The sequence below is a fragment of the Canis lupus genome, unplaced genomic scaffold (genome assembly GCF_011100685.1).
Source record: "Canis lupus familiaris isolate Mischka breed German Shepherd unplaced genomic scaffold, alternate assembly UU_Cfam_GSD_1.0 chrUn_S466H627, whole genome shotgun sequence".
Classification (NCBI taxonomy): domain Eukaryota; kingdom Metazoa; phylum Chordata; class Mammalia; order Carnivora; family Canidae; genus Canis; species Canis lupus.
This window is the reverse complement of record NW_023331398.1, coordinates 19,182-32,213: the sequence shown is the minus strand read 5'-3', so window position 1 is coordinate 32,213 and position 13,032 is coordinate 19,182. Positions and strand designations below refer to the sequence as shown.

The window sequence follows — 13,032 nt, the reverse complement described above, 5'->3', positions numbered from 1 at the left end:
TTTATTGTCCAACCTGGTCCCAATAAGCTGCCTGCATGGTGCTCCAGGCACCTGCATGGATGTGGGGTAAAGCATGGGTAGCCATTGCTGAGCTAAGAGCTGAAATTGACTGCAGTTGCAATTTGCCTTCCAAGCCTTCCCTTGGAATTTACAAGCCTTGGGGTAGACTTCAGAATTTCAAAATAGTTGCATAGGTTAGATTCTGCTGATACAAATATTATCTAGGTGGAGGGATGTATTCCTGGTCCTTCCTACTCTGCCATCTGGAATTGTAAATTCCAAGTTTTCATTCTTTCACTTGAAATATTTTTTTATTCCTCTTTTCTGCCAGGGTTAGTGAACAGAAGATGTGTATCATTGCTCCCAAATATCCATGAGATGTGACACACATCTTAAGACAAACACATAATGAATACATGATTATTATATATGATGACAAATGCTCTGATGAAAAAAATTCATGGCCTATAATCTTGTCCTAGAAGAGTTTCCTACAACCAAATTCTCACAAGCATGTACTTCCTCTGAAATCTATTCTTGTTTTAATCCTTCCCTTCTATGATTTTATTTAGAATTTATTTTCACATATATAACATAATAGGTTTAGACAACATAATTCTGAATTTTATTAAAAGATAAGTTTCATTTTTGTTTTCTTTTTCCAATAAACACATATCAGGTTTGGCTACACCCCAGTGCAAGAAAGACTCAGCTGCCTGGCCAAGGACAACTCTATCTACGTTGTAGCTAATATTGGAGATAAGAAGCCATGCAATGCCAGTGACTCTCAGTGTCCCCTCGATGGTCGTTATCAATACAACACTGATGTGGTGTTTGATTCTCAGGGAAAACTGGTGGCACGCTACCATAAGGTAAAATTAATTTGCAAACAGTTCAGTTACTAAGTATTTAACAAAATAAAGTGGACAAGAAAGAAAAATAATTAGTGTTGGTAAAAAGTATACTTCAGAAGCAGACTAGAGACAAAGCATAGTAAGTAATGATTAGGTGTGGTAAGCTCCTATGAAGAGGCTCAGGAGGCTTCCTATGCATTTAGGAACACAGGAATATATCTGTGGAAGTGTATGAAAATCAGCAGGAGGTACCTGCATTGACGTATAATGTTGCCTTTTAGACTTTGTCCTTTTAAAGACATGCCTTGGCATTGGGTCAAGACTAGAAGGAAAAACTACCTACCAGATAGACTTGGTTTTGAAGAGAAAGAAGCAAAGAAAGTTCTTTCTCCACAGAAAAGAGTTAAGTGTTCTTGGCAAATAGAAGTTATCTATTTCACTCCTATGTCTTTCTAAGATTCAAGAGGGCCTTAATAATTAAGGATTTCCTTCTACATATCTATAAAATGTGGATATTGAACCAAAGGCTCCTATCAGTTGTAGTAATCTCTGATTCTCTTACACTTTTTTCCCTGTGAAGACAGTGGTCATGGATTAAATTGGCACTAAGAGATGTTGGCTTGCACATTTTCAGGCACAGTAACACCCAGGCCAACTTCTGAAAAGAGACTTTTACCCACTTCATCTTCCGTTTCTTACAGCACAACCTTTTCATGGGTGAAAATCAATTCAATGTACCCAAGAAACCTGAGGTTGTGACTTTTGACACCATCTTTGGAAGATTTGGCGTTTTCACATGCTTTGATATACTCTTCTATGATCCTGCTGTTACTCTGGTGAAAGATTTCCATGTGGATACCATAGTCTTCCCAACAGCATGGATGAATGTTTTGCCACATTTATCAGCTATTCAATTCCACTCAGCTTGGGCAATGGGCATGGGAGTCAACTTCCTTGCATCCAATATACATCACCCCTCAAAAAGAATGACAGGTAATGTGTAAGCTCTAAAATTTACAAACTTTTGTAATCAAAAAAGTACAAGAAAAAATATTTTTTCTAGCTAACGTGTATACTCCTTAATATAATATTTTCTTAATTTTTGCATATCTAGCTGGTGACATACTGTAGAATCAGTCTCAATCCAAATTGTTTTGTAGATTTATTTAGGTTTTTTTTTTTTCCATTTATATGTATACTTTTTTTTTCCCCTTCAAAAATTCACCACTTCTTACATGAAAGTTTCTCTTATTGGCCTCTTAGTATCATACTTTGATTTCTTCTCACTTGTTGTCCTTTTCAATATATTTTACTATAATTAATGATGCATATAACTTAGAGTAAATGATAATGTGAGTTTAAAATAACACTAACAACTACGCAATTCCATTTCACTTCTCTATTTTAAATGCTATTTCCAACATCACTTTCAGGAAGTGGCATCTATGCACCCGATTCTCCAAGAGCATTTCATTATGATATGAAGACAAAAGAGGGAAAACTTCTCCTCTCACAACTGGATTCTTATACACATCACCCTATCGTGGTGAATTGGACTTCTTATGCCAGTAGTATAAAAGCATTCCCAACAGAAAATCAGGAATTTACAGGTACTGCTTTTTTTGATGAATTCACCTTCTTGGAGCTCACAAGAGTCACAGGAAATTACACAGTTTGTCAGAAAAAACTCTGCTGTCATCTAAGCTACAAGATGTCTGAAAAGAGAACAGATGAAGTTTATGCCCTAGGGGCGTTTGATGGACTACATGTTGTCGAAGGGAGGTATTATTTACAGGTAATTATTGTTTTGGTCACAGGGAAGTTAACCAGATATAATACAGGACCCCCAGTTGAATTTGAATTACAGATAAACAATGAATTATTTTTATTATAAGCATGCCTCAATTTTTTGGATACATGTGCACTAAAAATTTTATTTGAATTTGAGTTTAGTTGGGCATCTTGAATTTTATGTGCTAAAACTTGAAATCCTAGTTGTCAGTCTGATTTGAAACTGGCTAGAGAAAAGGCAGAAGATTTATTTACAGTACCTGTATTTAAAATGATATAATAATTAAGTTACAGATGACTTTAATGGTTGTTAACCTCTCCTATTTCCTTCCTGAATAAATTTATCCTTTTTTTTTTTTTTTTTGATATGTCCACTAAAGCTTATCATTGCATGTTTCATTAAGAGCTTGACACTAAGTATGTCCTGGAGACATTGACAGTTGACCTCTGAGATATGTAGTAGATAGTTCACTTCCCTCAACATTAAAGGGGGAACTATTATAGCCTGGTGAGGTGTGACCCCTATGAGCAAACAACTTTCATATTCCTCTCATTCTGTTCTCCTCTTCCCTAAACTGGCTCCCATCCTATTTCAAGGCTTCCTGTTGACATTTCAGCCCCATCCAATCCATTTCCTGTACTCTAGTTACAAAAATTACTAAAAGCCATTTCTGATTATTTTATTCTCTTGCTTAAAATTCCTCACTGTCTTCTAGTGGGCAAATCAAATTCCTTAACAAAACATACTCAAATTCTTGACATGTGCCATTTCCTAGTCTCCATTGTCTTCTCTCACTTCTCTCACATGTGCCCTCGGTTTCTCTCATATTGAGACCTTTCCTCTTCCCCATTGTGTGGGCATCTGCAGACCCTATGCATGTGTGCACAGGTGGTTTCCTTTATCTATGATGGCCCCACCTATTCACCATTCACAGTGCTTTTCAAGTGTTGTCTTCACCAAGAAGGCTGCCCTGGCACTTTCTGTAGCACCACTCCCACCTCCCTACCTGGTCTAGGTACTTCAGACATCCATGCTCAGCTTTATCAAGGACATATTATGTGAAATTATCCACATACTCATTTAAGACTGAAAACTATTGAGTGCTGGACCTAAACCCATTGTACAATATTCTGTTTGCTATATGACAAACACTTTACCAATGCTTGCTCATTTGGACATTTATTTTAGTGCCTACTGCATAGTAGGTATATATTCAGTGCTACTGGATATGAAGATGAATAAGTAAAGGCCCTTCTCTTGAAGAATTTAGTAGCAGGGATAGACATATGAATAAATAAGGTCAATACAGGTGGCATGTAATAGAACTTAGAATCCACATTTTGTTGTAGGAATACGAACAAGCTCTACCTGGCCTAATCTGGAGATTCAGGGAAGTTTCCAGAGACATGATATATAGACTTATGCTTTTATCCAAATGAAAAGAGTGGAAGGAAATTCTAGACAGAATGGAATTTGAGCAAGTGTGTGGATGTGTCAAGAAGTAGGGTATGCAGGTCATTGTTATTAAGGCATAATGTAAGAAACAAGGGTTGGTGGAAGATGAACCTAGAGGCAGGATCACATTTGACAGAATCTTACCAGTCATTCCTAAAGTTTGGACTTTATTTTCTGGGTGACAGTCTTCTGTTGGAAGGTGTTCAGCAAGGGAATGATGTTATCAGATCTGCTGTTGAGTAGATCACTGTGGCATGATGAAACTAGGGCAAAAAGGCTACTTAGATTACTAGCATAGTCCTATCAGGACCTGTACCAAGATTATGTTGGAATAAGAGCAGGGTTTGGAGTCAAGCAATATTTAGAAAACTTAACTTAGTAGTTAATTTGATACAGAATAGGACAGCAGAATGAGGCAACCGGAGTGTGCCAGGTTTCTGGCAAGAGTAGCTGGGTGAATATAATGCTCTGACAGATCAGAATGCTAGAGTGGGAGCAGATTGAGTGGCAGTGGGGAGATGCTCAGATCATTTTGGATGTTGGTTTGAAGTATTCATGGAACATTCACCTGGAGCCATGGTACCCAATATCACCAGCAGAATCTGGGGCAGCACCCCAAATCAAACATGTTAATATGACTGATGGAAAACATGGGACTATTTACCCTAAATAGCTTAACTAAAAACAGAATAGCCTTATATTAGTTCAAATTAGGTCACAATGTCAAATGCTACAAAGCCTTTATTTTTAGAGAAGTCTGATCTTGGGATTGAGGATGAGGGATTTTGGTATTATGTTCATAATCTTTTATAGTCTAACTGTGATGATAATTAATGCTAGAAAAATCTCTAACACCGAAATCTATTTCTTAACTGAGAGAAGAGAAATTAAAGGAAATAAGGATACAATAACTCCACATCTTGCCACAAAGATTTTCCAAGTATTCTAGAGTGAATTTTAAGGACGTGGGTAAAGAAGGTGCTTGTATCATTTTTTAGAGTAGAAGATGGTAAAATATTGGATAAAGATTTACAGCAGTTGTTAAGGAAGAGTGGGAGAAGGAGCAGCCTACATCTGACACCATCTACCTGGAGCCAGTGCAGAGTCCACAGAGTAAGGACTTGGTCTCACAAGTCTAGTCCCCTCTCCGCTTGAGACTTGTGGCAAGTCTAGGTGCTTTCTGACCTGACTGTAAATCAGGGGTTTCCATATCCCTGCCTTGGATTTGCTAATGTTCTGGAATGGCTCATCGAACCCAGGAAAGTGCTTTATGTACTACTAACCATTTATTACAGAGGACATTTTAAAGAATACATACGAACAATCGAGGACATGATACATAGGGCAAGATCTGGAAGTGTCCCAAGCATAAGAGTTTCTGTCCCCATGGAGATTTTGGCTTGTGCCACCTTCCTGGCATGTAAATATGGCATTCTTGTTTGCCAGCCTGAAATCTCTCTAAACCCCATACTTTAGTAGTAACTATGGAGGCTTAATTTCATGGACACAATTGATTCAATCATTGATCATTGGTGATTAATTTAACCTCCAGCTCCTCTCTCCTCCCCAGAGATGGGGGTGTAAATGATGAGGCTTACATTTCCAACTCTCTTACCAGATGGTAACCATTTCCATTCTGTGGTTATTAAAGGCTTTCCAAAAATCTCATCATTAACATGCACTCAGGTGTGGTGGAAAGAGGCTCATTATGAATAAAAAAAGTGCCTCCTTTCACATTTCCCCTCTTATCACTAAGGAAATTCCAAGGATTTTAGGGCCTTCTATGTCAGGAACTAGAAAAAGACCGAATATATATTTCTTACTATAAATCACAATACCACACACTTCCTTTGTTCTAAGTTCTGGGAAGAGAGTGAGTGGGCGATGAAATGTTTTCAACTTAAAAGACTGAAAATGCCTTTCTTTTCATATTTAATGGAGTATATCCCTAGGTATGGAAATCAAGGTCATTGTATTCCTACAATGAGAATTCTTGAGTTATTTTGATTCCTGATCCTTTGTATATGTATCCCTCTTCCTCCTGGTTTCTCAGAAATCTTTTAGAATTTCCTCCCCTCCATTTCTTCTTTTGGGACTCCTGTTATCGGGGACATGTGTCTTTTGGATTGGTCTTCTAATTTTTTAAACTTTTCTTTGCTATTTCTTTTCATTTTCTCCATTTGCTTTCTGAGAGTTTTTCTCCTCTTGATCTTCCAAGGCTTGCATTGAGTCTTTTATTTTTGCTGACATGTTTTTATTTTTGAAGAATTACTTTTTCCTTTATGAGTTTTTGTTTGTATTTTTTTTGCTGATGTTTTCTGGATACAGTATTTAACTCTCTGAGGCTATTAAGGAAATCTTTTTTTCCTTGGAGTTTCTTCCCCTTAAATACTTTCTTTTCCCCTCAAATTTCCTTTATCTACTTGTTTTGCTCTCCCTTTCATGTTAGAAGCTTTCCTCATAGATAGGGTTACCCTTTAACATTACCAAAAACTGACTGAAAAGTTGAGCATAGGAGTGATACTTGCCAATTTTAAGCTTCACTGGAGAATAACTAGCCAGGCCCTTTGTTAAAGAAATCCCTGAGTTAAGTATATTTGGAGACTTCCTCTTGAGATGGGTCAGGTTACTCAGGTTTTAAAATTCTTCTAATTCCCTTCCTTAATAGTGTTGCTTAATTTTGCAAACTAAAATACAAGATGGCTTGGTAAATTCAAAGTTCGGGTAAACAACAAATATTTTAAAAGATACAAGTATGTTCCATGCAATATTTGGGACATACTTAAACTGAAAACTATTTTTGGTAGTTTAGTTTATCTAAACTTCAAATTTAACAAGACTCCTTTCCTGTATTTATCTGGCAATTTTATTTCTAAAGGATTAATTATTTGTTGGCAGCATTTAGAGAGCCAGGTGGGAGCAATGACCTTGCCGGATGTGGCCCTGGGGGAAGGAGATGGTCACAACATTTACTAGGTTTCATTCATGAATCCCCTTCAACTAGGTTATTTAAAACCTCCACTAAACATAATCTGCTTTACCCTTTCTGGAAATAAATGCTCCACCTTTTATGGGAGGAAGGTAAGGACAGTTGCACATCCATGATGGGGGACTCAGTATCTGAGGCATCCTTAACTTCCCACAAATTTTCCTTACTTTAGCCAGTACTTTACTGGCTCCTGGGGCACTTAGTGCTTCCAGTAATGGAATCTTCTGAGTATTCTGCAGTGTAGATAGGGTTGATTCTTGGCTCTCCCATTGCCAGTTTAGGACTCGGTTTTCTATTTAGGTCTGCTAAATCATTTGCCTCTTCTGCATCAACCACCCCAGCTTCCAACGTTGTACCATGATCTATCCTCCCATTCTGTCCTTGTGAGTTTATGTCTTAAAAAAACAAGCAAACAAAAACCTAATGTTGGTTTCAGTAAGATGTCAAGAAAATAAAATAGGAGCATATATTCATTTTACCTTAACCTGAAATCTAATTGTATCCCATCTAACACATTTGCTCTAAAGCATTTATTCTCCAACTTCAAAAGTAGAAGCAGGGGGACCACTTTAGTCAGGCAGGAGGTGAAGGTGGTTTGAAATAAGACTTGGAAGATGCAGCAAGATAGAGTTAAATAAATAGGATCTTCCTTTTGAGGACTTTGCATCTGCACAGAGAGATGACTCAATACTTAAAGTTTACATTCAATAAGTATGTAGCAGGCCAGTGTAGTTAGTATAACTATGTAGTACAGTGAGAACTGTGTCAGTTCTTACTTAGATATAACGTATGTGACTTTTCCAATTCACAGGGATTGCCTCTAGATCAACTCTAGGGTTCATTACAACTTTAAAGTTCTTTTATTGTGTCAAATAGGCAAAAATGTAGAGATTATAGTGTCTAGATATATCCTTTAAAAAATAGAATATTTGATTATAAAAGCATTGCTAGCTTGAGAATGATGAGGGTACAGCTGTTCACAGCTAAAGATGAGGTGTCTGATCATTTCTTTAAGAAATTTAATCTGTTTGACTGTGAGTTGCAGAAAGCACTAGGTAGGGTCTGAAGTCCTTTATTTTTATTACTAGCTGAAGTAGCTATGTATCAATGAACTGGATTAATGTAATGGAAAAAAAGTATTTTATCAAACAAAGGGGCATAGATATGATTTCTAGTTCTGGAGGGTATATGCTTAAGGCTTACTGGTTTGCATTTACTTTCCTAGATTTGTACTCTGCTGAAGTGTAAAACAGCACATGTACATACTTGTGGTGGTGCAGTTGAAACTGCTTCTACCAGGTTTGACATGTTTTCCCTCAGTGGTACTTTTGGAACCCAGTATGTTTTCCCTGAGGTGTTGCTAAGTGAAACTCAGCTTGCACCCGGAGAATTTCAGGTAAGAACTTTTGCTTAATATTGACAATTCATTTTATGTAAGAGGAAACACTTTTTGAGCACAAAACCTTCTTAAATGTTTACAAATATCACACTATATATATATATATATATATAAATTAAATAATATATTTATATATTATTGTGGAGACTATTGGAAAGAGGCTGAGCTGTTTGGGATCTGTTGAATAGGAAGAAGATTCAAGCAGGGTTTCAGGATTGGCCCCACCAGAGGGAAACTCTTCAGCTTTTGGGCAGTGATAGCTTAGCAAAGTTAAAGAGAATTCCTCTCATTGTGCGGGGAAGGCCTTCTGTGATTCATGAGTGAAAAAGAAAGAAGGAACAGCTGAGGAGAGAGAATCTGACAATGGCTGAAATAGGCAAGAAAGCTATCACTTTTTTGAAAGTCCAGAAATATTTCCTTAACATACAAGCTCTGCCCAGCCATATTCTTCCCTTGACATTCCTGTGGGTTCTGCTTTTATTCCCCCTTCCTTGTAGGAACAGCTACTGTGGGGCATTAGGGACAATGAACAGGTTGGGAGACTGTGGTGAGTGAGTGGCAGAGATGGCAGAGGCTCAGCTCAAATCCCCTCAATCAATCCCCTCTGTCCACTTGGAGGAGCCTATTATGTCTGAGAGGACTAGACCAGATTTCTCTTAGATACTCACAAACCCATTGCTTTAGGCTTGTCGACTCATGGAATACTTCTTCAAATAAGTAAATGATAAGATCTTGATTATAGCCATTTCAATAATAAATGAATCAGTGCTGATTCCATGGCTCTGATTCTTCTTATACTCTATACCATTTCAACAACATTATTTTTATTGTTTCTTCACCTAGTTGTACTGAATTTTAGAAGCTGTTTTGGGGTGGTATAACTTACAGGGAGACTCAGTCAACTCCTCTGTGTTTTAATTAGGTGTCAAGTGATGGACGGTTGTTTAGCATGAAGCCGCTATCTGGACCCCTCTTGACTGTGACTCTGTTTGGGAGAATATATGAGAAGGACCAGACATTAAAGGCTTCATCAGATCCCAGGTCACAAGTACCAGGAGTAATGCTCTTAGTCATAATACCAATTGTGTGCTCATTAAGTTGGTAGAATATTTTCATTTGTTCTCTTTTATTTTGTGTAATTTAAAAAATGATGGATGAGAAAAGAATGAAGACCATAACAGTGGTCATGGTCTCTTGTACAAGCAAATACAAGTATATTTTCATATATAGTTCACTGTTTTTTAGACACACACACACACACCCCCCCCAGATAATAGATGCCGGATAAACTGTGACATAATTTTGAAAGTAAAATGCTATAAAATGAGAGTAACAGTTTTACCCATATTTTACAGGATTTCTTGGGGTGAGAATTAAATAATTGAATACATTTAAAGTCCTTAGGCAAGTTTCTGGGTCTGGTATGTGTGCTAGCTATTATAACTGTGTGACTATCACAATAAAAGCACGTGTGATATATTTATTGCTAAAGTTATATTACTTCTGATTGTCTAAAGTGTAAACATTTTCTCATGGCTTAGCCACCATGCATATTTCAGTTAGAAAATCAGTGAACTCAACCTTAGCAAATTGGTTTTGGCTCCATACCTAGCAATAATGTACTCTAGAAGGCAACTAGGCTTGCACCTAGGAATCTATTAGCACTTCTTCACATTTTTGCACATTTTTCAGTATGTCTGTAGTGTTTTGCCTATTTTATCAGCCTACGAGCATATTAATAGGGTGGTTCTAAACCAAGCACTTACTGAATTTGATTTTGTGAAGCCTGTGAGCTAAGAAAGTTTCTAAGTGGTTGAAAACCAAAGAAGAGTAAAATGAAGAATAATATTTCGTGACACATGAAAATGATCTGAAACTCAAGTTTCAGTCTCCATACCTAAAGCTTGATTGAACACACCGCATTCTTTAAGTATTGTTGATGGCTGTTCCTATGCTATGGTGCTGAAGTTGGGTTGTTATGACACAGACCCTATGGCCAGAAAAGCTGCAAATATTTACTGCCTGGCCTTTAATAGAAACAGTTTGTTGACTCCTGCTCTGAAGTGTTAAGTAACAATGGAGTTTAGTATTGAAAACCTTTAAAACATCTCAGTGGGCAAATTGCCTTAAGTGTCTGTCTTGTAATTCTTTCATAAAAGGAGGAATAAGATCGTTTTATTTGCTTTGTATGATATGCCATCACAGATACACATACACACAAAAGATTACCCTGATTAACTTACAACCAAATGTGCTAAGTAGATTAATGCCCCAAATAAGTGAAGATAATTTTTGAACATGATTGATATTTATTTACTATAAGATACACAAAAGTCTTTGTTTTTTTTTGCATTTAATATGTTCTAAAATTCTGAGAGAATGCATATTAGTTTTTATTTTCAAAATTTTCCTGGAAATCAACTGAGAACTACTGATATGAACATACTATCTGATAATTTCCCCTGTGGCAAACTTACTAGCCTGTTTCAAAGTGATTTTTCTTAAAGTTAAATGTTACAAGTAGTGAATCTATTTTTTTCAAAATGGTATTTACTACATCTGTACCCAGCTCTGATTACTTGTTCATTCTGGATTTCTTTAAGCCATATGTATGTATTTTATGATAGTTTTGATATGCTTTTTAACTGTAATTTTTATTTCCTCTGCATAATTCATGATGCTCTTTTAATACACACATGGAATCATGGAAATTCTCCATGATTAACTACTGTTTTGTTGCTATTGATTCTTGAATCCTTCTTTCTTTCTTTCTTTCTTTTCTTTTCTTTTCTTTTCTTTCCTTTTCTTTCTTTCTTTCTTTCTTTCTTTCTTTTCTTTCTTTCTTTCTTCTTTCTTTCTTTCTTCTTTCTTTCTTTCTTTCTTTCTTTCTTTCTTTCTTTCTTCTTCCTTCCTCCTTCCTTCCTTCCGGCTTCCTTCCTTCCTTCCTTCCTCCTCCCCTCCTCCCTCCCTCCCTCCCTCCCTCCTCCCTTCCCTTCTCCCCTTCTCCCTCTCTCTTCTCTCTCTCTCTCTCTGTCTTTCTGAGAGAGAGCACATGAGTGGGAGGGAGGAGCAGAGGGAGAGATCTTAAGCATTCTCCTCACCTGGTGCAGATCCGATGTGGGGCTTAATTTCATGACCCTGAGATCATGATCTGAGCCGAAATCAAGAATTGACGGTTAACTGACTGAGCCACCTGGTGCCCCTGATTCTTGTATTATTCTTATACAATTTCTGAGCCTTGTCACTTATAAATTTGAATCCATTCCCACTTGTACTGTAACATATCTCTTATTCAGCTCTGCTTTAAGTCTTCCAATGATTTTACTTATTTGCTCTTTTAGTTTATCCAAACAATATATTTCAAGTCTCATAGACTGAATTTTGTGCCCTCTCAAATTCATATATTGAAGTTGAACTTCACACCTCAGACTGTGACTATATTTGAAGATAGGGTCTTTAAAGAGGTAAAATGACAGCATTAGGGTGGACCCTAAACCAATATCACTGGTGTTCTTGTAAGAAGAGAGGACTAGGACATAGACATGCACAGAGTGGAAACTATATGAAGACACAAAGGAAGACGGACATCTACAAGGCAAGGATAGAGGCCCTCAGAAGAATCAACCCTGCTGATACCAATTTGATTTATATTTCTAGCCTCCAGAATCTTGAAACAATAAATTTTTGTTGTTTAAGCTAATCCATGGTACTTTATTATGGCAGCCCTAGCAAACGAATACAAATTCCAATCCCCTTCTTTTGTATTTCCACCACAAATTGAATCTTATACAAAATGGTTACCTGGTTAAGGATATCTAGCTAGCCAGGTTCCCCAAGACTCAACTAGATCCTCTTAGAGAAGCACTGGTGATGAACTGATAGTGAAACCATCAGACATTGAAAATCTTCTGGAGTTTGGAAATCAGAAAATCACATTGATGAAATCATGTAATTAATCTGACCTTAAGTGTTCTTTTTCAGTAAGAGAAGAATCTGTTGACATTATACAATTTAGTGAAATGAAGAACACTTTTTAATTCAAAGCATCTCTCAACTGGTAGACAATCCACATAGCCCTGAAATTGCCCAATGCTGTACAAAACATGCCCTTCTGGAAAAGAGAGCGGGGATCCATACCAGCAATACAGCATTTTGAAATAAACATTTTTGTGGCAGGTGTTTTTCTTAAAAAATACTATAATAAATATTTGAGTAAAATTCATCTGGTGATTTTTGGGTGACATTAACTGACTTCCAAAAAGGAAGTCCTAAATGAGAAGAACATGTAGCCGAGAATACTTTATCCAGCAAGGCTCTCATTCAGAATGGAAGGAGAGATAAAGAGCTTCCAAGACAGGCAGGAACTGAAAGAATATGTGACCTCCAAACCAGCTCTGCAAGAAATTTTAAGGGGGGACTCTTAAAATTCCCCTTTAAGAAGTTCAGTGGAACAATCCACAAAAACAAGGGTGAATAGATATCATGATGACACTAAACTCTTATCTCTCAATAGTAACTCTGAATGTGAACGGGCTTAATGACC

At 37.0% G+C, this 13,032-nt stretch overlaps 1 protein-coding gene across 1 annotated transcript; it reads left to right on the top strand.

Moving 5' to 3' along the window:
• Window positions 1–677: 677 nt before the first annotated feature.
• Window positions 678–11,214, top strand: LOC119879231 (pantetheinase-like; the record flags this gene model as incomplete). Its single annotated transcript, XM_038589618.1, has 5 exons — window positions 678–872; window positions 1,556–1,847; window positions 2,288–2,649; window positions 8,316–8,486; window positions 9,412–11,214. Coding segments are annotated over 5 exons (1,203 nt in total), but the record flags the coding sequence as incomplete, so codon positions are not given.
• Window positions 11,215–13,032: the final 1,818 nt, after the last annotated feature.